The sequence below is a fragment of the Anguilla rostrata genome, chromosome 13 (genome assembly GCF_018555375.3).
Source record: "Anguilla rostrata isolate EN2019 chromosome 13, ASM1855537v3, whole genome shotgun sequence".
In the NCBI taxonomy this organism is placed as follows: domain Eukaryota; kingdom Metazoa; phylum Chordata; class Actinopteri; order Anguilliformes; family Anguillidae; genus Anguilla; species Anguilla rostrata.
In genome coordinates this window covers 25893806-25920832 of record NC_057945.1, presented here as the reverse complement: position 1 = coordinate 25920832, position 27027 = coordinate 25893806, and the positions used below count along the sequence as shown (strand labels likewise).

Below are 27027 nucleotides of genomic sequence, written 5' to 3'. Positions count from 1 at the left end.
AACAGGCATATTCTACCAAAGCTGCAAAAAGGAAGGTCCATCAGAGATATGCATGGGGATATGCAGGGGAGAGTAGCAGCAGTCTTAAATCCTTCTCTGACCCGGAGTGCAAAATAAAAGAACAAATCCAGTCTATTGTGCCCTTTCACTCAATGAAAACATGTTCACTGGATGTTCGTTCACACAAGGTGACCGCAGAGAACCACAGTAAAGACACAGGATACCTCCTTCCCTGCTATCTCGGGCAATGCTAGGCTGGGAAGTATGGAGGGATGTTAGCTATACCGTGGGAGAGTGAATGGCTCAGCAATCTGGGACACAGACCAAGGTCTGCAGAGGGAAATGGGGGGCCAGGACAGGGGCGGAGGTAGAGGGGCAATGCTCCAAGGACAACAATCATAAAAAACAAGTCAGAGAACAAGGAACTGTACATTTTTACTATACATTGAATTAAAAACATTTTTATGCCCAACAAAATTTTGGCAATCACAATATCAGTGGTAAATATTTGTCAATTTGAGAGATGTGTGATGATTGAAATGTAGAAATTAAGTAAAATAAAGAGTGCGTAAGGAAGAGTGAAAGGCTTCACTCATACCCACAACGGGGGGGTGTAGCAGAGGATAACAGGCCTGTGGCTCACATTAAAAACCAGACGGCATGATCTAAATGTCCTCACCGACACAACTACTCAGGCATTGCACAGCCAGCATTATTAAAATCCTGAGCAGTCTGTGTTTGCAGTGCGCTGCCACTGACACATCTCTGGTCGAAGGCAGCCAAAGTATATGGCTCCTAATCCACGTCAATATGACCTATGGCACAGGTGAATAATTAATCTCCCATTTCAACACAAGAAAGAATTTACCACTCTTCACCTTGTGCTTGCCTTGCTCTTTAATGGGTGAGCTGACAGGGACATATCTAAGAAAAAGCGGCTTGGATATTTAATCAACTGTAAGTGACAAAAATAATATGGATCAGCCTATAAATCCTGTTAGGCTCAGCACATAATGCTGGTTCTGAGTTGTCACCAGCAGGAGGTCACTGTGTACTACTAAAGCAATCAATGCATATCAAGGTCCCCACAGGTGAATATCTGTAAGCACTGTACAAAGGTCATTGGTCAGTCAAGCTGGCTGGCTGTCGTCCTTCAATATTTGCCATCTAATCTAACAGAACCAACACCCTTATTGGAGTTTAAATGATGAACTGAGGTCAGCTCAGTCACGTGGGAATCATACAGAGAGAGTTCTGTTTCTCTGCACAGGCCTCAGAAACTGGTTCTGATTTCTTTCAACTCAAAAAACACAGCAGCTCCCTTCACTGTGTAACTGAAATTATTTAATTTACATCAAAATAGAAGAACAAAAAAAGGCAGAGGGAATGTGACATTCTTCATGAGAACATGAGAAATAAAGGTCTTGTTCAGCTTGACTCAAAATGATATTCATATTGTAGGCTACATTTTCCACTGCTCTTATGTCCTTTCTGTTTCCACTCAAAATACCAAGTTATTGGTTTTCCACATTATGTTGCATAAGACATGCCTCACTTTTTAGGAACACATACTTTATAAGGGGTTCTGCAGAATCCTGATGATGTCATTGGATCAGAATCACCGCTGAGATGAATTGTGGCTGTGTGAATTGTACAGTATTCCATACATGGCACGAATCCTTGAGAAAAGATCCTTATTGGACAGATCTATGTAAGAACCCACATAAAGATCTTTGTAAGACCCAAAAATGCTATTGACAAGGGTCTTGACAAGATCTTACCGAGGGCCCACTGGATCCTAGTCAGGACAACTCATGTATTAAAATATTTACATGAATATATGTAAAAAGAATTTTTTTTTTTTTTTTTGGTTTGGTGATGAATGGATCTGCTTCAGGTATTAGTGCATGCACCAGAATGCACTACCCTATCTAACAGGGAGTACTATACATCTCCCCTACTAAATTCTGAGCAGTAGCAGTGAAGCATGTGAAAGCAGCGCAGGCAAGCAGCAGCACTGAGAGGTCTGACTTTTGGTTTAAAAGTGCGCTCCATTGGTCCTGTGTGCCTGTGATTGGATGGGTAAGAGAAAAGTGTTGCATGTATGTAATTGGATGATTGTGGAAATGCATGAGTATCTGGTTAATGGGGCCGACCGATTGGTCGGCTGCAATTTTGAGTTTCTTGACAGAACTTGCTTTGTGCATTCCATGCGCGCCACTCATTTTTGTTTGTTTTTTCACAATATCTAAAAGCTACTAAACAAACAAAATGCTATACAAGATTTCTACCAGGGTGTGCTGTTCCAATCCTGCTGTCCCACAGCAGCACCTGCTGTCCAAATTAAATAAGACATTTTTTACGGTGCAAGAAGCAGATGATATATGAGAAAACTAAAATTCTACACAATGAAAATATTTTCTTCAATTAATACCTACCTTACTTAGCTTAGATTGTTATGAATTTCACTTTTATTGTTCTGTATAACTACTAACCAATGCAGATTAAGTATATTGCTAAAGCAGCTGTCTCCTCTTTCATTGTACAGACTGCGACTTTTCCCACTGACTTCTATGTAATATACACTTATACACACTTACTCATATATAAAATTATATTAATTGCTGTTCTAATCTCATGTTCACCTACAACATTGTCCTTCAAGGTATTGAGCAAATAATATAATTAATATATTATGAACTCGTCTTCAAATTTGAATCTTCACACTTTCCTTGAATCCCTTAAAAATAAGGCAATGACCGTGACTTGAAATAAATTTCATATTCATACAGGCTATAATTGTTTTCTGTGTCAATTGCATACTTGCCCACAAATATAGAGGACGTATTAAACCCAACTGAAGGATTTTTACTGGTTGTTCAACATTATTACCTCAAGAGGGCAGAAAAGCTCTTCAATAAATCCAGCACAATGACTAACCTGGTATTTTTGGTCACCTAGTCTTAAATTTCACAAAAAATGCAACCAGCACATAGAAAATGTATGTTTATCCAACAAGAAAGGTGAGACTGATTTCATCATAACTGTAGCTTTGAATCTCATTTGAATCCCCTGTAATGTCGTCACACTTGACTGGAGTGGAATGGAATTCTGCTTTAAGGCATTATTTCCGACCTCTAATTATATCCATAAAGGGAAATATATTTCACTGTAAGCCAAAGGGATATTCAACTACAGGGAACATCAACCGCTGCAGTTCTAAAAACGAGTGAATTTATTTTTCCTGTAACAGAAATACTGGACTTCAATCATGCAGTTCTCCAGGACCTCTAGCTGGTGATTAAACAGAATGAATTGCCTGGATGATCAAAGCCATTGGGACGCTGCTGGTGCATCAGCCACCATTGTGTTTAGGGACATCAAACACCGGGGTACGCACACAATGTGAGCGACAGGAATCTATTTGCTTATTTAACATCCAGCGACAAAAAATAATCCAGCAAGCACAGAGCTTGACCGTGAGAGAAGAAGGACTGCTGCCCATTTTACAAAGTCAACAATAAAAAGCCAGAGAATTAATCGAAGTCATGCACTTTGAAAATACAGATCCTGCATAATAACAGAGCATTTAATGCTTTAATGCTGCCCTCAGGCCATTAGCATAGCATATGCGCTTAACATCTGCAGTATACAACAATGTGTATATCACTCTTGTTCTATAGAAAGAGAGTTGCTATTCAGTATTGACCTACCCAATAATCGAGCCAATGGAAAGCTTGTAGAATGTCACTCAGTTCAGTGGCCCTTTTATGAATCGTATTAGCCAGCAGAATTGTATATATTGCCTGCTATAATTTGACCAGACATGCTGAAATAGTCACAAATTCTCTAGAGTGAGTAGAGTGTGTGAACTTTCCTCATGGTCAACCCCAGTTGGGCCTGCAGTTAAAGCACAAGCAGTGAAATACCCCTAAAGGGGGGATGGGGGGCGCGGGGGCATTCTCCCCCCGTCATTTACCTGCAGTGAAGGCTCAGTGTTAATGAACCTTGAGGGGTCTGCTGAGCGTCGCATGGCTCCCAATTGATCCTATCCTGACCATTCACAGATTTCTATTAAGTGCCACGGATGATTCTTTAAAGTACCTTTGGAGGGTTCAGCTTTCAAGGTTTCATTTCCATGTCTGTCAGTATAATGTTCACTGAACCTTGTAGTTCTTGAGAAAATGTTAGGTTACATGCCCTGAAGAAAGCTGTGTTCTCATGTCTGAGCCTACTGTGGTTATGCATTCACTCGTTTCAGATTTCCAGAATTGTTCCAGTATAATTTGTTCAGAGAACCACTTGTTTGTTGAGGACAGGTCAAATTCTAGGCTTTGTTATTATAAAAGTGCTTCATCGCAGTACTTAAAGAAGACCTTTGGTGTAGGTGACATTCTGACTTTCAGTATCTGCAGTCTTATTTGTAATTACCCAGTGACACGGCCATGTTTGAGAATATCAGGCAAAAATGTATTTTCATAATCTCCTGAAAAACTTGTTGTTATGCTTGCACATGATGCTACTATTGGTTTAGCATCACTGTTGTTATAACAGGTCTCAGTTACTACAGTTTTTGTTTAGTATATCAGTTTTTGATAAAGTGCAAAATTGTCTAGGCAGTAATCAGGCTCAAACATCAGCTGAAGATTGGTTGTAAGTATTTCTCCGACTTTGATGTAGCCAGGTATTAGTCGTGTAACAGTGATGTGAGGTATGGGTGTATCTGCATGAATCCTTGTGATGTACAAGGCATACTCGGAACATGTTTTTATCCGGTTACAGATCGTTGTTAGATTCGGTAATTTGCTCACTGAGGTTTTTCTAGACTGGCCGTATTCCGGGTAAAACATGATTTATATCGGGGTTAACCATGTCCGTTTATGTCAAAAGGTCTCTCAAACTAGATTTCCACCTCTCTAGATGTTTAGATTCCGGCTTTTGCTCACTGGGATCTAACCTGGGGCCTGTATTTTCTTACCAGGCTGCAGTGCTGGAAATGATCAACTGGGGAGGTCGGGGTAACAGCTGATAGGAGGCCCATGTTGCCTCAGAGTGAACCAGGGGCATGCTAGGAGAGGTACCCATTCATCTCACTGTAATTACACTACAAGGCCCTCCTATGTGACAAATCCAGCCAAAGCATTTGCTCTCTAGACTCTCTGAATCTGCACCATGCCAGTTTTGCCTGCGGCAGGGTGTCCCATGGGCCACCTACAGTATAATCACCCTGCCCCAGTTGGGTTAGTTGTGCATTCCAACTGGTGAATTTCAGAGTAAAGAGAACTTGTGGGATCTGCATGCATATCTGGGGCCAGTGTGGTAGTGGGTGGGGGAGGTGATATGGAGGGTAGCCCTTGGGGGAAGGGGAATTTGGCTCAGACTTCAGCCTTACATCACTCCAGTTGTACTTTGACATGAACATGAGCCTGAATTACAAATCAAAACAATCCACCTTCAAATACATGAGATCTGGATCCAAATGAGTTTGCCTCACACACAATGCAGGACACTTGCCATGGGTCAATGGCAGTGTTTCCACCAATGCAAACCCTCACATTAGACCATTTTAGAATAATATGGGGTGGGTGTATCGATCTGTAGCAGGTCACATGTCAAAGATGTCTGGAAAATCAAGACCAAGGGCTTTCAAAATGGGCTTTTTCACAGATCACTAATTCTATCCTTCACAGAAAATACATATGACAGTAAGGACATAGATCACATTTCTAGTTTGTGGGAACAACAAAGGAAATTTTCTTTAGGATTTTTTGAAGGGGACACCAACAGTGCCACGAAATACACAATGATACTATTTGATGCCCTCTCTCGACCCAGGGATCTATGTCCATATATGACATTGAGGGGACATGAGACAGGTGCATGAGGAACTAGAGGTGTCCCCGATGACTCATGCATGTGTGAGCAACTTGGTATCTTTTTCAGACAGCTGTAGCATGTCTCACCAACAGCACAGTTTTGAAAGACCATGTACATATCCCTATATGTTCAGCAGCGATTGCTTTCATAGATCTTTAAAAAAGGTGGAAGGTGGAAAAATGTAGATTCTACTTCACCGAAAGAATGTATCTAACATCATGTGCTAGTACATGGAGAAAAGACAGATTTTGTCCCAAGGGAGTAAGACAATATTTTAACAGCTCCTTAGAATGTAGAAATATCACATATGAAAAAAATAAATAAATAAAAAATAAAATAAAATAAAGAAATAAATAAATAAATAAAACTTTGGAGCAACTATAGCTAGTTCAGCACTAGCTCAGCACAATCAATATATGAATAAATTATAATTATAACCGTGTTCACAAAAGCATAGGATAACAAGATCACTGCATCTGCAGCAGTGTCATTCATTTTGTTCATTTATATGTAAAACAAAAAATATATATATTATTATTATTATTATTATTATATGGTGCCGGGAAGATATTTGGTGCACACACACACACACACGACAATATTCGGTACAATAATAGATGTGTTTCCCCCTTACAACAAAAACATGATTTGTTTGAAAAAAGTTATATCGCTTTGATGTGGTTACCCAAGCGGTCGTACTTTACGACCCACCTCTAACTTGCTCTGAACATGTGAGGGTTTGTCACTTTGACAACTGGAAAACAAATATTTTTTTCCAAGCTTAGAAATGCATGCAACATAAAGGTGTTCCTAGTACAAAGCTGTTATTTTCTATCGTGTCTCTAAAGCTTGTTGGTAGCTCGTATGGGCAATTGAAGGATAAATAAAAAGCGCGATATTAAGGCACTGTACAGGTTGGGACACCAGTTAACGGGGCTGCGGGGTGTAGTTTTTAAAACGGTCTTCGATAGACCGTTCGAGAGGCTAGCAAGCACGAACATAAAATACAAGGCAAACAGAACAAAATACTACCCGTGTTGGGTTTCAAGTTGTGCCTGAACAGTCAACAATCCTGCTCCCCGCTCCTATTCGGGCAGATGCCAGTGCGCTTCATATTCAGACTGAGCGATATAGTGGAGCCGCGTAGGGACACTGTGGGAGAATGAAGGTGGACCGCAAAAGTACCCAGATACAACTAAGTCAGGATTTGTGGGACATTGTTTAAGATGCATGACGAATCATTTTGAGTGTTTTATTTCAAACAGCAGTAGAACATCGACATTTCGCCACTGCTGATTGGATGTTATTTTTCTTTTTTCGTTTATGTTCAGCTAAGTTTGCGCATTTGAGTCAACATATGTTCACCCCCGAAAGTTCTTACATTGTCCATACCTTTATTCACTATAATATACTACACTGTTCAACATGGGCGCTGTTTATGCACTGATTCTGGCGACCTGTTTGAGTGGAATTTGGGGATGCCAGCTTCCCCACGACTGGAGACCCCAGACTGAAGCGTGCAGAGCAGAACTCGCGGAGATCATCGTTTTCGCTAAGGTTCTGGCGCTCCACAAGGACTCATACAGCGCGTACAACTACCTGCCCTGGCAGTACGAAACGGACCTTTTCTTCTCAGCAGAGATCGAGCTGCTGTGCGACCAGGCATGGGGAAGCATGCTGGAGGTGCCCGCTGGTTCCAGGTTTAATGTTACCGGACTGGGGTACTTTCCCTGCTACTCGTACAGCGTCATTGAGAACAATGCTTACTATTTCTTCTTGCGGTAAGACAGAGCACCGTGTGCATGGTGACTGATTCCTTTAATTAATGTGTAGCAGTGGGCAGCGCTGTCTGCTGTAAATGCAGAAGTCCTATTATGTCATGTATTGCTGTGAGTATAGATTGTTTGCAAAATTGCATATGAGAAAGCTGTCACTCAGGCAACAGTGTCGGAGTGATGCGAACTTTAGTTGCAGTGCCGATCAGAACATTTTCGGAAACAGCCAATGTTAGTGTGGGAAGGTAACTTTCTGACCACATTCCACGTCATAGTTTTGTATGCAGATCGGATATAATTCTATTTAAAGTTGTATCTTCCCTTTGAGGAGGTCTGCATGACATCTTTTTTGCCCACCAGGCATTGCTCGGCATTTTGTTTTTATTTACTTTATGTGATGTTGTTCTCAGTATTAAACCGATGAAGCAAGCCTTTTTTTATGTTCAGCTTTAATATTGCTATTTCTATTTTATCGCAAGCCCTAGCCTCCGCTTTTTTCCTTTTTAAGTCCTGCTCCTGAGGCTTAAATATAAATCTAGAAAAAGCATATTTTTTTAGTATTATTAAAGAGTGACTTGAGAGGTCTGATCCCTATGGACATTTTCAGGGGAAAACAGAAAGCTGCAGACCAAAATTGTGGTCAAGGGGTGGGAGTAACCAAAATATCCTCTGTCTGTGTGTGTGTGTGTGTGTGTGTGTGCATGCCTGTCTGCGTGTGTCTGCATGTGCAGAATTTGCCAGTACATGAGGGATACAGAAAAGGTGTCGGTGCACGAGATTCTCTTACAGGTGGCCTTGGTTACTCATGTGTGTTATTATATAATTTATTTAAGTAGAGGTCTCCATTATCCAGGACAGTATACAAGGGCCACACACACTCTACATCTTGCATAAAAGGAGATCTGCATTTGAGCCCAGAGATTCATTGGACAATGGAAATGGCTTCAACCAGTGAAACACAGTCCTGCACAAATATATTCTTCTTTCAGTCTGGACAGTTAGCTGTGTGTGGAAAGGGCACAGCCCAGGTCACTAAGGCAGGTCTGGATCTGGGAGCCGCCGTCGTGGAAGCAAGAGAAGCCAGAGCATCAGTTTCACCATGTTTTGGAGTTACCCTTTGGACAACCTTACAGAGTAGTCTAGGCCCATTCAGAGCTGAACTGACTAGACAGCTGTGACAGATTCATACGGAGCAAGTCTAGAAAGCCTGAAGCCTCCAGATGCAGCACAGTGCTTCCTTCACCTCCTTGCAAGAATGGCTTGATTCCTTTACAGGACAGGTTTATATGCATCTCCCACTGCGAGTGTCAGGGAACTAACAATGAAAATCATATGCTACTTTCCTGTTGACTAAAATTCCTGCCCAAGTGCCCAAAGGCAACCATTGAACCAGGGGTTCAATCTCTGATCAGCACGCAGTGAGGGCGCAGGGTAATGTTTGTATCCTTTACAACTGCCAGAAAACAACTAGAGGATATATTCCCACAAATATTTAATACGGTTCAGCTTATATCTATATGTGATCTCTGATATCTATATACCTTTTTTAAATTCTCAAACAAATACACCACACCAGCCACCGCAAATCCTTCACTGGCATTCCAGTGAAAAGAATATTTACATTTACTCCATAGCCACACATGGTGATATCCGTGCCAAAAAAAATAACCTCAGCATGTACAGATAGTCGGGGAAGTCTATGTTGGCGAAGGGCTGCATAGCTGGATGTCTGCGCTTTGTTTTTGAAGACTCTTGTTCAACAGGACCCATGCTGTCAGCATCAGCACCCTGCGTCTCGATGTTGAAACAAATGCTGCTTGAATGACAAGGGAGGAATAGGTGATGATGTAAGGGGCTTCCACAGAGACGTCCCTGGAAAGCATTGTCTGAAACGTAGAGCTGGATTCACCTGCTGGGCGAGAGCATTCCTATTGCTAACTAATTCAAACATTTTTGTTTGCTTTCAGCTAGTTACTTTTGGATATGCTTTAAACAGCACAAGGTGCAAGCACTACAAAGAGTTTGCATCATTGCTTCCCCTACCCCCCCCCCCCCCCCCCCTCAGTTATCGTGCTGGCGAATTATTGTTAGCTTTGTGTGGGAAGTAAACAACCAAAACCTGAGACTAATTTCGTAGCTGGCAGACTGCAGTCGCTGGTATAATCCATGTAACCTCCCTGATGTTAATATAATCTGCGACAAGCATAATGCATCACAGAATAAGATTAAACAAAAAATTTCATGAACAAAAGAACTTTCTTTCTTCTTGTAGAATGACTAAATATTACAAGCAGCTGGAAGAGATGTTGCTAATGAGTGAGGTTTAAGTCAGGCCCTGTCCCACAATCGCTGAGTTTCTCAAATCCTTGTCTCATAAACAGATCACAAGAAGCCTTGCCTTCCAGCAGTCTTTGCTCCCTCATGTCTTGTGGGGTTGCCTGTCTCTGTTGTGCTGAATCAGCAGAGTTAGTGCCAAACGGTTTCTATGGGGGTCTCTTATGGTTCCCATTTCCTGTGAAAATCCCACAGCAAAGGAAGGAACGCCAGTCTAGATCATGTTCCAAAAATGCGCAGCTGGGAAAAAACCTACTCACATTTGTTAATCATAAATTGTGACTGAATAGATTATTCCAGTAAGTGGAAAAAGTTTTAGTCTGGCAAACCTTGGCACCATTATTCGTCGCTTCATACTGGACCATTAATTGCTTAAAAGTCCTGACTGTACTATAATGTCCCTTTGACAAGAACTTAGTTTTCACACTTCTTGTGGAAAGTTTTAGGCTCTTCGTCAAACAAGAACACTTGGGCACAGGCATGCTCATTCAGTCAGCATTGGGGAAGGACCATTTTAATTAGCTGTTCACACAAGTCACTTAGTATATTATTCATATGCTAAGAGATCCCTTAGTTAGATATAATATTGAAGCCATTCTGTGTAAGAATCTTGCTCAATAGTGCGATGGCAACGCTTCACTGTAGAAATTGAACATACAACTTTCTGGTTATAATTTGCCTTGCGACGCAATCACTATGCCACATCATGAAACCACTCTCTTTCAGTGGGCCTCACAGATTGGAGGACAGAGTAGGACTTACAGATAGACACAGTAGTTTAGTGTATAGTCAGCATTGTGTTTTTGTGCCAGCTGCAGTCCATGTATTGTCAGGTTGACATGTTCCGACATGTTCTAGAGCTTTCCCACTACACCATGAGGAGGGAGGTCTTTCTCCATGAGCATGGGTGAAATGGAGGAATTTGCACTTTCTGGTGGTTGCAGGTTTTTCCCCTCCCTCTATTTTGGCTGTACAAGAACCATGAACCGTGACCCAAGCAGCCATCTGGTTCCAGTTTGGGTGGACATAGTCAAATCATCCAATAAAGAACTTAAAAAAAACTGCTGTGGAAACTTTAAGTAAAGCAATATGTCTTTGTCTAAACAGTATCCATACAGGCATCAAGAGATTTTCAGAAAAGCCTTTGAGTTTTCAAGTGGGGCTGAGTGCCTTACAGTTTGTTCGACTCATGAAGCTAGAAAGTCTTAGGGGACATGGACAGGTATTCCATTGTGAAATTTTGGAGACCATCATTTCCCCAGAACACACAAAACCTCTTCACAGCATGGGAAAGTGAGGCTTCTTTAACTCCAAAATGGATGGAGCTATATTGAGAACCTACTATGAACCGACTGAATGCTTCATTGTGATTTGTCCAAACCGCTTCACAATTCACAGATAATTTGTTAGGGTTCAACCTATTTTGGTATTTACAAAATTCCACAGTTCCATTATGTATTTATTTATGTATTTAACCCCTGATGCAAATTGAAGAAATTATATATATTGAGATTTAACTCCAGATGCATCAAATTTCAATCTCAATTTCACTGCGTATATATGCTAGCTCTCTTGATCAAAGTTATGTTTTCACCATAAACTGAAAAGAATAAAGTAAACGGTAGCAAAAAAAAAAAAGAAAAGAAATAAAAAAGAAGTCTGGAAAATGTGGAAGTCCACTGGCAACGACAAAATCCTAATCGTATTTTGTGTAATGGGACATGTAGGATGGACAGTGAAAGTATCACCTACTAAAAATGTACATATTATTACTTGTGGTCAAAAATACACTTTGGAGCCAATGTGATTGGCTAATGAGTTTTACATCCCTGCTGTGTGAGGCACAGTGAAATGTCAGGCACCCCAGGTTGCATGCAGGAATCTCTTAAGGCCTTGAATTTGCTGCATGTAATAATGCAACAACAATACATGTCAGGAGAAATGATCTGTTTTCCTCTAAGGGGGCCTGGATTCAATTAAAATCTCTGGCTGATTGTGTGTTGTGTGCTCGGGGTGGACATGGTTTCAGGGACCGGCTTGAAAAAGCTGCAAAGGCATTGGAGTGTCCCACTTTTTGCACCCGACTGCCAGATCACCTTCTCCTCTTTAGCTGGATCTTGTCAAGTGGCAGCATAGTGCAGCAGTTAAGTATCTGGGCCAAAAGAGGGTTTTATTTCCCAGGTGGGGCACTGTTGTAGCTGTACCTGTCAACAAGGCACTTAACTGGAAAATGAAAAGCCTAGCAGAATCTCCCTGGGAAGGGGTGTCTGCTAAATAAATAATAATGCATCTGCCAGTTAGCAGAAGCCGGAAAAAACAGCCATTCATTATTGTTGTGCAAATCCACTCACCCACTTTCAGGGTTTACACTTTGCACTCAACACTACCCTCTCTGCACCCCTGCTTACTTTCCTGGTCAACTTTTGGCAGTGTGGCTGTGTAGCCTATTAGAGACACACACACACACACACACGCATGCGCACTACTGAAACAAACACACCTTGCTCACTAACATACTCACCTACACATATACATTCTTCATACACACACATAGCCCACCCCCTGTGTCAATGCTCCTACACCACATTCTACACAATTTATATTGGCCAGCACACTGACTTTCTTACATGGTATACAGCTTGTTAATGCTAATATGTGTGGGTTGGAGAAAATATACTTGTTATTTTAAGAAGGGCCAGCAATGGACCTCAGGGCACAACAGAACAGGAAAAATACATTAATTTGATGTCTTTCAAGGGAAAAATTATGGTAGTCAGGTGGATTGGCTCTGTACTGTCAGGTTCCAAAGTCAACACTCACACTACTAATTGGTTCCAGGTGTGATGGGAAATTGTAAAGAAGGGGCACCCCCAGCTCGCCCAACACACACACATGCATGTACACACACACACACTCACACACAGCAAGTAATTTTCTTTTTCTTTTTTATTTAAATTTTTTTTTCCACACATTGATACATACAACACTAATTGCCCAGAAAAAAAAGAAAAAAAAAAAAGAAATAAGTCAGCAAGTCATTTTCAAATTGCTTACCTATATATAAGTACTTTGATGCAGGGACACCAAGAGAAGCTCAGCAATTTACTAAGGTCTATAAATACTCTATAAATTCACTGCCATATGTATCAGCTGGAAAGCATTGAGAACTTGGCTTCAGATGGTTTTCAGTAGAGATGATAAACTGATATTATCTTAGCTAATACTATCTGGTGCATATAAATCTTGTGGATTATCTGCCTGAATTAGTGTCATTTCATTTCTGTAACATTGATTACACATGCAGAGGAGGCCAGTGGCCAATAATAATAATAATAATAATAATACTTTTGATTTAAATAGCACCTTGTCATATAACTCAAAGTGCTTTATATCTTTATATAGCATTTAAAAAGACATTAAAATGCATATTAGTCTATTATAAAACTGCAACAACAATAATTTACAATAAAAAGCCAACAAAGGGAGGCAATAGAGTGGCAATCAGAAATGTCTTGCCGATGGACAGGAGGGATAAAAGTAGAGAGAATGAGCTGGGAATTAGCCTTCTGTTAATTTGTCAGACGTATTTTCAGGGTGGAACAACCCAAAAGGAATTCCTGCTTGTCAAGTTTAAGGGAATTCATTCAAGTCTAGCATTCAGCATTCATGTCAGACTTGTCAACTATCATGGAGCTGAGAAATAAATAAAAAACCTGACTTCCAAGGGCCGGGCTTGGGCAGTCAGCCAAAGCACGGAGGGAATGAAAGAGGGTGGCTCTTAATGAGAGATAGATGAAATGAGCTTCCCCCTTTCTCCTATTGTTCCAGCGTAACCATGGTGTTAGTATTAATATTTCTCCTGCCACCCTGAAACCTTGATAAACCTCCATTCATTACCCTGTTCATGGGAAGCATTTGAGGGGACTGTGGGAATCAGGGAGCAAGGATGTGAGTGACAGGAACAGAATGCCCCTGGACTCTGTAGAGAGAGGAGAAAGTGGAGCCACGGTTTAAATTAACAGAAAGGTGCCATTTCCAAATAATTTCGGAAACATTGGCACTGGCCATGGGCCCTGAAATAGGCAGGTCCATTCTGATTTTGTTTTCCCCTTACCTATTTGGTAAAGAAATTGTTTAGAAAAGTTGTAAGTGCAAGTTTGCTGGAATTTGCTGTTTTATTTCCTGCACATTTTTTGTGTATTACCTCTTTATGGTTTTTTCATGAACTCATATCATTACATTTATTGCATCTGCAGATGGCGGTAGGATGTTCTCTAATCATTGTGTACATAAAGGTATCTTAATCTCATTTTAACTAAAATTTTAATTGCATCTTAATGTCAGCAGGAGATTAAGAAACATTGTTGTCTCATACAAAATGCATGTTGCTGCCTTTTGGCTTGACCCTCTATGGTTTAATCAAAATAAATTGAAAAAATATTTAAATGAAAAGGTATTATAAACACACTGAAGACTCAGCTATTTGGTAACACAATGATTCCTGCTCATTCTCCAGGATGGACGAGAACTACAACATCATCCCTCATGGTGTGAATTTCCAGGACCCCATCTTTCCCGATACGCCAGAGAACCACCGCATGTTTTCCAGCCTCTTCCAGTTTTCCAACTGCACACCAGGAACCCAGGTGCACACATACAGCCCAGAGTGGGAGGCCCAGGAGGACAGCCGGGTAAGACCCGCCCACCCAAACAGAACCACCCCTACAGACATTTACAACCAGAGGTCTGTGAGTGTCTGTAGCTGAATAGTTAATTCTGTAGCAAATATAAATAAATAAATAAATAAATAAATGCGGCCAGTTCTCTGGCCTTCCCATGGGTGATGTGGAAGCAAGAGCACACAGACAGGGAATGGAGTGCAGTATAACAAATAGGCTATTTATATTCACAGCTTTGTTTAGTTCTGCATGGTTTCCCTCAAACTGACATATCACACCTTGATCTAGACCTCCCTCTATAGACATAAGGACCTGCGAGAGGACTTTCATTTAGGGTTTATTTTCAGCTACCTGTGTGTGGCCAGGGTAGGGGGTTTGGGGAGGTTTAGGAGGGGTGGTGAGGCATGTTGCTATGCACACCTGGTGAGACCTCTATTATTCTCAATCAGGCAATCTATTATTCTCAATCTGGTCTGTTATCATGAGATGGATCACGATTGAAACTCCAGCTGTGTTCTAGCTATCAGGGCCCACCATAAAAGAACATTCCACCGAAGGTGGCTTTCATTTAAGAAAACCACAGTCTTCAAAAGGCTGTTTAGAAACTTCACACACACGTACTGTAATGTGTTCTTATTGGCTTCGGACATTAGGAATTTGGGTGGCTAAAAGGTCTGAAACTATTTGGCAGGGAGAGAACTCCATTGACCAGTGCTTTTTTTTGGTTGGTTTTTAGACCAGGATATGGATGCTAGTCAGTGGAGAGGCAGTGCTTAAGGGGTGTTCTGAAGTACTGGTGATTCCCCATGCCTTCCAAACTCACCTTTCAACATGAAACAGATACACATTGTGGGTTGTTGTTTATCTACTGCAGAGTTTATATTAATATTTTCAGATACTGCATAGGTATGCCTTGGGGTCACTTCTGTACTTTAGGCTCTGGGTAGGCTTTGTTGCTGTACATTATAAGGTAACGATGGAGGTTATTATTTTACTATAGTATCCCAGATGGTAATAATTTTACAGAAGTACTGATGTAGTTTCATGTACTTGTCACTTCTGTGTTGCAGGGTTATATATGCTGGTATTTGTCCATGTGGATAGTGTTTAGTGTCCTGTGCTGTTAATTGCCATAGTGTTAGGTTGTGGGTGTTGATAATTTTTTCTGGTTTAGGGTACTGGGTGGTTGTCATTGGCCTAGTTCAGTGTTGTTCATTTTAAGTGTTTCCTTTTCGGGTTAGTGGTTGGAGTCTTGTTTCTCTAGAACATACAGAGTAGGAAATCAAGAACAGTTTGCATCTCCAAAGCACTAATTAGCTAAAGCATTTTTGTATAATTCATACCATGCTCACAGTATACATGAGCATAATGTAAATGACATACCTTGATTTTGGATCACTTGTGAATATGCTTCTGACCCCTTGGTACGCTTCAGTACAGTTCTGTGAGGTCAGTATGTAGCTGCATTTATCATGGTTCACTTTAAAGGCCCAGTGTCCTATTGCATTGTCAACACTGGAGTCCATGCCTTGGACGTATGTATTTGTGTTGAAATAAACAAAATCAGCTGCCTATTTTTGCTTTGCTCACTCAGTAACGCTCAGTAACGTCAGCTTCTGCTTCCAATCAAAGGTTGACTGCACATGAAAGAACTCTCATGGTAATAGGACCAGAAAGGTTTGCATTTACATAAATGACTGCATTTATTTTCAAAGATTTAATCAGAGGTAATACAGCTCCATGGCAGCAGAACCCTTACCTAGAGCTCAATGGCGTACTCAAGTTCAACCCCTGGACAGCTGGAGAACATGCTCATAATTACTGCAACAGAATGGGAAACGTTATAAATGCATTTATCATGTGATGACATCAGTTTTACATGTGCAACATAATTGCATTTACATACGAAAATGGTGATGTGTGTACCTTAAAGTCAACCTTAAAGTTTTTTACCGGGCTAGCCTGGATATGTAAGTGATCTGCTACACTTCAAGGGAAACCCTCATATGTCTGTCAAACCTCATTTGTATTGGTTTTTTCCATAAATGGGGGGTTGCCTTGCAAGCATCTGAAATCTAACGTGAGACATGTATCTCCAGTATAGAGACATGTATCTCCAGTATATAGAATATGTACTCTGCTCATCTTTTTCCTGTTGTATGGGATTTGCAACTCTCTAGCACTGCATGCATGTCCCTCGTATTAGAAATGCAGCTCCAGTATCCTTGGGATAGATATGTTCATGGTTAGCACAGAGAGCCACAGAATGTTCAGAGCTAATTAACTGAGAATGTAGTTAATAAGGGTGCTTGTTCTGTTATATAAAAGCACAGAGACAGGAACAACGAGATGAGACAGAACCAATAAGATGAGATGCTGCCACATCTGTTAGGTGAAGGTCCCTCACACATTCTAAAGGCCCCATCAGTTGTCTGCTCCACTTACAGCAGACACTTTCCGCAGAACCTTCAGTTAACTGTCGCACATACCAGCGAGCAGTCGAATCTAGATGTCTAGAGGGATGGAAATCTAGGTTGAGAGACATTTTGACATAAACGGACAAGGTTAACCCCAATATAGCTCATGTTTTACCTGGATATACCCTGGATACATCCTAGTCAGCTAGAAAACTTTCACTTTTCAACTAAATATAACTGGGGTTTTCACCTGAACGTCTAGACAGCATTTCACCACAAAAATGTTCACTGGGATTCTGTGTGACAACTTGTACAAGTTGATTGCTTATCATTGCTTTTCATATTAATTCTGTCCCCTTTTATTTCTGTCAATATTGTTTTATTATGTTCATCAGTTACCTGCCTATACCAATCAGTTATAGTGAAATGCCTGTACTGTCTACAAAGGACATGACACTACGGAGTGCATGAAAGAAGCATTTTAATTTCCAGTGACTTAGCACATGGTTACAGAATTCATTATTTTATTTTTATATTTTGTATAATATTTAAATATTTTGTACAGTGAACTCTACATGGCACACTGTGTTATGTGGAAACACAGAGGTCTGTCATGGAAATGTGTGCTTGGTCAAATAGGCATTTACAGTGCGCCACGTCATCTGTGGGCAGTATTAAGATCTGGCCTTTACTGGAAAAGATTATGGCTTTGCATCATAGCGTCGCGGTGGCAGCCCACAAAATTTCTCTGGATGTTCTCAAAGCACGCTGCTGTGAACGATCACCATGGTTACCAGGCACCCTTTTGCTGTTGACTCGTTATTTCCTCATTGACTTTGGATTTTCATGCGCTAATCATACAGCCCGTGTAACCCCCGGCCACAGGCACGCATATTAGGAGGAAAACACTTAACTGCAATTGCGTAAAAAAATACAGCCATGCTAAGAAGAAATATGAGGTGGTGCTGTTGCTGGACAGGCCCAGGAAGGTTCCATAATTTCAGTGCATTAGTCTAAGCCCCTGTGCTTGTGGTTTTTGCTGCTTATCAAAACCAGCGGGAATGATAAATTGCTCAGGAAATAAAAGCTGTTTACACACATGGCCACAAAGAAACATTAAAACAGAATTAAAAACATAAGCCAGATCCTCCACACAAAGTGCTCTCCCATTACCTTTCTAAAGAATGCAATCATTTTCCCACACCCCACTGACACCCTGCTATGCCATCTATGTCTGCACATTTAGAAATATTTCAGAAAAGGCAGTGAGACATGTTTCCTGTCATTTTCTCTGTTTATTATATTTTATACACACAGAACCTGTATTTAGCCTGTATTTCTCTGACCCTCAGTCAGAGAAAAGTCCTTACTTTGGTTATAAAGTTGTAAACAGTCTGCTAAAAATATACACCAAGAAAAAACAGTCAATCTGTCATTACTAACGGGACAATCAATAAACAAGCTCATTCACAAAGGTTTTTAAGATTCCAAGTAAGTATATCCTGAAAAGAGAGCCATTCATTATGGGACAACTTGTCCAAAGAATATCAGTGTGTAATTGCCTATCAAAGGATAAGTAATTATACTCTGATAAAAGTTTTATTTTTCTCAATAAATGCCTATTGACAGACGTTTTACATTTTGCATACGTGTTATTTGTACATATAAACTCACTTGTTGACAGTTGATTTTGTATAATGGTGTATCCATTCACCACCCCCTTCCTGTTTCTGTATGTAGCTACTGTGCTCAGCAGTGCAAAAGGCCCTGTTTGAAGAGGAGGAGAGGGTCAAGACCCTCTCTCAGAAGGTGCGCTTCCTGGAGAAGGCTAACAACCACCTGCGGGACAAGGTGAAGAACATGAAGCGACTCCTGAGGCAGGCCAAGCGTGAGACCAAAGAGCACACCGTGAACCTCAAGAACATCCAAGATCCTGCTCTCCCACAGCCAGACCAGGCCCCCCACCCACAGCAGGAAACCACCCAGGACCAGAAGAAGCCTCTCAGGAACACCTTTGCCAAGACGCTGAAGAACTGAGCCTGTTACAGGAATGGCCTAATCCAGGGACAGTGCTGGACCCACCGCTAAGCTTGGGAAAGGTAGAGCAATAACATGCAGACAGGCTCCACATATCTGCAGCAAACAGTTATAAATCAGCTAGGTTTGTTTTACGTGCCAAGAGATGATTCCTGGACTTGTCTGTCCATAGTACCATTGACATTTTGTCTTCTACCTTATTATTGATACAATTTGCACTGCAAAAAAGGTATTTGCACACAGAAAGCATATATGGCCCCCCTATATAAAGTCCCCTTCCTCAACTGTCCCAGTGCATTTGCAATTATGTCACTCAGTGTAACCACTTCTATAACTTCATACGTTACATACATATTTTATGTCTTCTAGAAGTGTGCTTTAAATTGCTGTAAATCCACATTACTCTCTTCCACAGTTAATATAGAGAAAGTAACAGGAGCTTTTTATGAAGTTATGGGCTTAGAATAAAATGTGATTTCTAATTGTTGTGTCAAGCAAGGCCTCTAGCTTATTCTGACACACTGGTAACTTAACTTTCCTCTCATTAAAGAAATGCATGATGGAGATGTTGCAGTCATCCATCACTGATTTCCTTGTATGTATCACAAGCATAAATGGCTGCATGGTGTCCAATGCCGGTCTCTCCTCTAGCTCAGTGAACTTAGGTGTTGAGACTCAAGTGGAGGCCAGTAAATCACTTCACTGTGGCAACATTACACAAATTCCTCGCCAAGACGAAATGTGAGCTTGCTGACAGGGATTTCTCAGAGCACGATGAGGTGATGTCTCTCTGCTAGCCACATCTTCTTCAACACATTTTGCCCCTGGGATAGCTTCCTCTGACACAGCCAAGGCTGAAACCTGCAACTTCTTGGCTGCTGTGTATAGTGTTACGGCAACTTTCAGGCACTCGCTGTTGTTCAAGAAAGTGCTGTCCTGAGGAAACATTTTACACTGGAACTGATGCATAATACAGTCACTACAATTCAAATGTCAAAGTCCAAAAAAGAGGCTTTTGGGTTAAATCATTTCTACGTAGGTATTTTTAATATATATATTATGGGATATATATATATATAAACTTTTTTTGAGGCGGGAGGTTGACTTACATGCATATGGTACATGAAAAATACATTTTTATGTTTGAAAACAGAGTGCTGAGCACCCATTAAAAAACACAACCATTATTCATTAGATAAATCGTGTTACAGTTGTATCTATTTCTGTTTCTGTTCAGAACAAATTGCTAGTGCTTCTGATCACTGTGATGTATTTTTGGCTGTTTTATTCTTTTAGCTTCCCATTTAACGGCAGCATGTGCACTGTTACAATGCATGATGGGTCATTCAAATTTGGAAAGTATTTTGCACTTCAAAGCTATTACACTTTTAGACCTTCTGTATGAGCAGATGAAGTGCATTTTTATTGCTTTCAGTGCAGTAGAACACATAACATAATAATCAGAATTTTTGTATTAAAGTATCAAAAATAAACTTTCATTTTTTATCAAGTGGTTGGTACAATTCTGAATTTCTACTCACTGCATTAGCACGTTTCCACATTCCACATTCTTCAAATTATTAATTTGTCATCTCATAAACATAAATGGTGAAAATATACTGGGGCTCCCAGTCAGTACCAGGTACTGTATACTGTGGTGGTGCTGACCTGCTGTCTGCCAGACACACAATCTCAATCAGATATACAGGCTCTGTCTGTCTCTGGGGATTACTGATCCAGGTCCAACTCTTCCCCAATGTCCCACACCAAATCAAAAGCATGAAGTAGTGCACCCCCAAGGCCAAGCCTCTCTCACAGCGCAGATCCAATCTGTGTTCCAGGCCACTGGGTCCCCACCTTATCCTCATTTAGATTGCGACTCTCACCCAGTGTCAGTAAAAAATGCCAGATTTTGAAGCCAAAGTCTTGCCTCTGGCTTTCTGGTGGCAAACAGGCTTCTTTCCGCATTAGTCCTCAAAAAGAGTATGTAGGCTGTCATTTATGACCTCACTGCTAATCTCTAGTTTAGATTTGTCTGGTCTCTCATCTGAGAGATTGTTATAAAGTAGTCAGTCTGCTTTATGAATGTACTATTACAGGTTGAGTGTGGTTATTTTCAGTGCCCCCCCAGCTCTTTCACCTCTTGTTATATTCAAAATTAAAGTCATTATTATAAATAGTGAATCAGGCCAGGTATTTTAGGAAGTGGAGTTCAAGCTGAACACAGTACTGTGGAGCATAACTGGCAACAGAGATGACCAGTGTCAGTGTTCATGTTCCTGGCATTTGAAAATCAGTATATATACAGTACTTCCTGCTCTTCCTCTTTGGTTGATCGTATTTATACACAATGTGTACAAGAGGATGTGTTTCCCCTAAAGCTAAGGAAATTACTCAAATATGAATGTGCTGAGGGCAGCGTAAGAGAAAATTAGCTGGGAAATAGCAGTACACAGTGCAGGCCATGTTGAAACGCATTGAATCATGGTTAATGAAGCAGCTGTTCTCCTTGGGTACTACTGTTCCTGTGCTCACTGAATACACGATGGATTCCTTTTAGTGGGAACACAGAGGTCGCCATGCCTTGTGAACACTGTGAACTTCCTCATACAAAGGTTACAGTGTTTAAGCAATTGCCCTTTTTGTGATCCCAAATGTTTTTCTAACTGAAAAGAACATCACCAAATTATTTCCAAGCAGTTCTGTGCTCCTCTGCTCGGTCAGTAAAGGAGAAAGACCCACATGAAACTTCTGTGGAAGAGATGATCTTTGACATGCACACATGTTTAATGTTCCTCATGGGGCAGTCTTCCCACTGTCAAAAACAGACAGCCTGGACTTCACCACCACATGCAACTTAGCAGGGGAGATATCCAAATCCATTTTTCATCCTGCTTTAATTTGTAAGAGCCAAATTTCATTTATGCAGAGGAAATGTGCAGGGAAGAATTTTAAGACAAGGACACTTACAAAAATTAGGACATCATTTTTCAAGCAAGAAGGCAGCCATGCAAATGTGCACAAAGGTAACAGTTCAGACTAGTGCAGGGTTATTATAGTTCATCTCTACATGGCTTCTAGGTTCTGACAGAGCATTTCAGATCATGGTGAACAGACGCACATACTGTATATGAGCATAAATAGAATACTGTACTTTAATGTACAGTAGTACATTGTGCATTATGTGATTAATAATCGTTGGCATGTATAACTGTGCCAACATAAAATAAAGCTACTGAGCCCATACTTTGCTGTGAATAAGTACAGCAGAGTAAGAGAAATCATTAAAGGTCAGGACCGCTCTCCAAACAGTCTGGTCTACACCAATGGGTTGAGCTGCCATACAAAATATTCATATCTGAAATGGTTTTGGCAAATCATTCTCCACATAAAATTTTCAATGCAGTTTCCAGAAGAGCATTGAACCCGATGTCTTCCATATGGTAGCACTTCAGATCATGGCAGAGAGGACTGAGGGGTAGGGGGGGAGGTAGAAAATAAACTTTAATACCCACATTCTGAGCACATTCATAACATGTTTGAGCTTCCTGATAGCACAAAAAGCAGAACTACTCAGAAAACCAGACAGGTATGTGTGGGAGACATTTTCACCTCTCTGTGTATATGTTATCGTCAAAGAGAAAACCGCAAAAGAATAACTTTCCTAACTCCCTGTCAAAAAAAGGTTGTACATCACATGATTGCTTCTCAGGAATCTGTCACTGCCCTATGGCAGCGATCCAAGGATGATATCTACACTGTGTGAAATTGAGAATATAGCCAAGCTGCAGTGCAGATGTCAGACAATATATTGAAATGCTGAGGCCTCCTGCTAATTACAAATTTTTCCATAATTTTTTTAAATGAAAAGTGTATACATTTCAGACTGCCGTGAGTGGTTCTTTGTGATAATGAACTTGTTTCCAATGGCATGCTCCACAGTCTTTGGCCCTCTGATCGATCAAGTAACTTTAGTGTACCTATGCCAGCTGCACCTGAGGTCTACACCTCCAGCTTCTTCAGTAAGTGTGCAACTCACCTGATGGACTGCAGAGGGGAAGAAAGAAGAGGATGACAACAGTCTGTGCTCTCCTGGATTGTTGTAAGATTTTGCAGTGATGAGACAGATCCATCCTAACTTTTGAGAAAATACAAAAAGGATACAAAATTGATTTTAAAAAGTTCATTTCCTATTCATATTTATCATCTCATAACACATATATCATATTTACTTAAAATATCAACAAGTCTGTTACCATCAAAGCCTTTCAGATTGGTTATGGGGTCATGACAGCCACTTACAGTAAATACAACAAAGTCTTTTGACACAGTGAAACAGAAGACATTTGAGAGTTCAGCCAGGAAACTGAGAATGTCAACGCAACTTCATCCAAAGACATGTTTACTTGTCTTTCCTCCTACAGACTTTCATCCTGTTGTGCAAGTCTCTGGCAGTTCCTATTAAAGACATGTGAATTTATAGTCCAAGCAGAGATATAGTGAAAGCATTCCAACCACCAGCCCAACATGGCAGTTGTCGAAAGGCAGTGCTGAAATGGATCCAGGCTTTGGTTGCATCTGGTTTTGTTAGTAATTACTCAGATATGTAAGGAAGCGGCCAATGTTCTTTTCCGCCCCTTTGGTTTTTAATTAATGACAGCGTAATTTAGAGGTCTGTGCTTTATTGCTGCCAGTGGCATGCCAATGTCATATTTTCACATTCCAGAGTATTAGACACCGATGCGCAATATGAGTCCAATGGAAAACACTGAATAAGCTTTTTGACCCAATAAGCCTTCCCTGCATAAATAGAAATAATTACAATTAGTCAGTACCAGATATGATGCCATTCACTTTGCTCCTGGTGACACTTTACAATAATAACCAGTGTATTCATGTTGGTTGTTATAGTTTTTGAGCAATTGCATTTGAAGTGAAATGTTGCTGACTGCTCCTACTTGAAAATTAGTTCTTTTTTTTTTACAAAGGGAGTGCTTCTTACAGATTGCAAAAATGTGTTTCCCTCACTTCCACTCTGGATGGTAACTGATGCATCACCTCTAGGTTGTTATCCAAGAGGTGAGATTGGAGGCCTCATCACAGTATGTGCCAAGGCAATACTGCAGTGTGTGTGTGTATGTGTGCATGTGTAGATGTGTGTGTGTGTGTATATATATATATATATATATATATATATATATGGTTATGCAAGTCAGGGATTTCATAATAATAAATGTATTGAAAATTTGAGCTGCGGGGGTGAGGGGAATGAGAGTACCGCTTTGGTAAAATGTAGCTGTCTGAAGAACATGGAGAACAAGCTCCTGCTTCAAGCTGTGCAAACAGACAGGACACAGACGGAACATCCAGACAGATAACCAGGGAAGATTTCATATGGTGTACATTTCCAGTGAATTTCATCAAATACACACATGCTTTCAAAAAATGTTTATTTCATTTTATTCACAAGTATATGACCAGAAGTAACAAAGAATGTGTCTCGTCTGACTCCGCCAGTAGGTCCATTTTGTCTCACAACTCATTTTGGGAACATTGAGAGTTGATTGAAAGTGAAAACGGGTGGCTGGGATGTTGTGATGTCATGTTTTTGCACTTACAACCTCAAGGCTTCTTTCCACTTCAACATCTAATTAAAAGAGCTGAGTACCAAGAAAAGCAGAGTGATTGTGTGTCAAATGTGAGCTGCAGGCATTAAAGTCTTAATGAAGGAATAATCAGAAGTTCATTAGTTCATTTCCAGCTGAAAAGAGCATGTATATAAATGAATAAGAATACTGCTGGTAGAGTAGACTAAATGTCTGATAGAAAGAGATACCTTTTAGTCTATTACCATCAGCTTTAACACTTTAAATGATATGTTCCACATCTGTTGGAAGGAAGAAGAGATGGAGGACAATTGTGTCACAGAATGCTTGCTACATATCCACAAAAGTTAAGAAGAAAAATAAGAAGATGGTGATGAATAACAAGAACAACAATAACAACAACAACAACAACAACAATGACAACTACTAAAAGAACAGGAACTAGAACAAGAACAATGAGAAATAGAGGCTTGAAGCCATGCAGCACAGTTATGTTTTGTCAGAAACCAATACTACAGCTCCTTGGAGATCATTTTCTGGACATCTACAGTCGGTTGAAATTTTTTAATGGTGCCAAACCACCTTTAGTTCTCCGCAGGGACTTGCTGCAACTCTGCGTATTACTTTAAGGTACCTTGCTTTGCAACAGTCTTAAGAATGTCTAGCAATGCATTTGCTGAAATCAAGAGCAAAGACAAGCAGGTTTACTGTGAGAGAACGACAGGCCTTTGGATCTCTAGAGGCAAGATCATGGATATAATTATTATCATATAAAATCCCTGTAGGGAAAAGTGCTCGAATCCATGCCCTGTCTCATTTGAAATGGAAGCATAATGCCAGCAAGCTGTATGGCCTGCATCAAGTCTCTGATTTGCTCTGATGAGCATTTACTAGATATTAAAATGATTATGACATGACAACTACAATGGCCGCTGGTCCACAATTCCTGCTTCTGGTACTTCAGGTGTGTACTGTTAGGGTACTCCAATTACACTTTCAACTCTTGACACATCTCGTTCTCAGTGGAAAGAAAAATTCCACCATATATCCTAAAACAGAGCTGGGGTATTTTTTCTCCAGTTTTTTTCCTGTGCCTAATTGCTACCAGTTGATTAGTTATTCGATGGTTACTGTACATCTTGATACAATTAACTTTGTTCTTCAATTCCACTGAACTTTGCTGCTTTGTGTTTCTTGCTTAGGGCCATGTGACTCATTCGATCAGCAGAAAAAGCCAGCACATGACCTCATCTATTTGCTGTTAGCTGTACTGTAATTGAGTTTATCATATGTGCAGGCTAGGGGCAAATAATGTTTGCTTTGGTGTGTTTTTCTTTCTGTTGCCGTTGTTTAAAAGAAGTCAGGAGTAATGGCGCAGCTGGAACCACGTTGTTTTGATGTGAGTCGTTAAACTGGGGTTGACAGGTCTGAAAAGAGAAGCCCCAGATTGATAATGCTGTGCAGCACCATGCTCAGCTCTGATCTGTGCGTCGACCTTAACACCTCGTGCCACATCTGGTGGAAAACTAAGCCACACTGCTCAACATTCTATACCATCTCCACATTAGTCACAAATGCAGGGCACTAAAGGGCCCTTTGGATTCCAGTCGAATCAAACAAGGGTGACATTTTCTCCTCTATGATAATTTCTAAAGTTCCTAAATTATGAAGAAAAGGATTAAAATGAGTCATCATGTTTCCACATCATTCTTAGTGCTCAGATGCATAATATACAAAATAATATGTAATAGTTATCCATAAATAATAGACCAGATCGAATAGGTACTAAAAACAAACAATAACTGTTTGCTATTTTGTATTTTAATATTAATGTGATGCATTCTGCAGAAACCTCAGCAGACTGTAATACACTGACTCATTAATCAAGAAGCTGGTCTTATTTTCTTGGAGCACTTCTTATTTCCTTTAAATTCTACAGTGAAAACCAAAGACAAATATTTTGTTATTTTTAGTTTCTTTCTCCATTTGGAAAATTGTTTTTGGAGAGCTGATTTTTTATGTGTTATTCAAGCCGATTATATCAGAGCTCATCTGTGAGATGTTCCTCTCTCATTGCCATTGGCCTGCAGTCAGGTCTCTGTTATGCGAATCCCTCCAGCCAGGACAGAATATGAGGTAATGGCAATCAAGGTTCCCACACAAGCTCGCTCCGTTTCAGAAGCATGTCCACAGAGGAGCCACGGGAAAAACAGCCCAGCCTGCCCACTTCCAGGTCAGGTCAGTCCACTCAACTGTGGAGAGGAGAGGATTGAATCATCAGCAAACATGTCAGACACATGGC

General features: G+C 40.5%; 1 protein-coding gene across 1 annotated transcript; it reads left to right on the top strand.

Annotated features, from left to right (window-relative positions):
• The first annotated feature begins 6643 nt into the window (after positions 1-6643).
• ccdc3b (coiled-coil domain containing 3b) lies at positions 6644-20629 on the top strand. Its single transcript, XM_064305547.1, has 3 exons — positions 6644-7658; positions 14503-14677; positions 18823-20629. Exons 1-3 carry the CDS (start codon positions 7303-7305, stop codon positions 19117-19119), a joined length of 828 nt encoding a protein of 275 aa, XP_064161617.1. The 5' UTR covers positions 6644-7302; the 3' UTR covers positions 19120-20629.
• The last annotated feature ends 6398 nt before the right edge of the window (positions 20630-27027 follow it).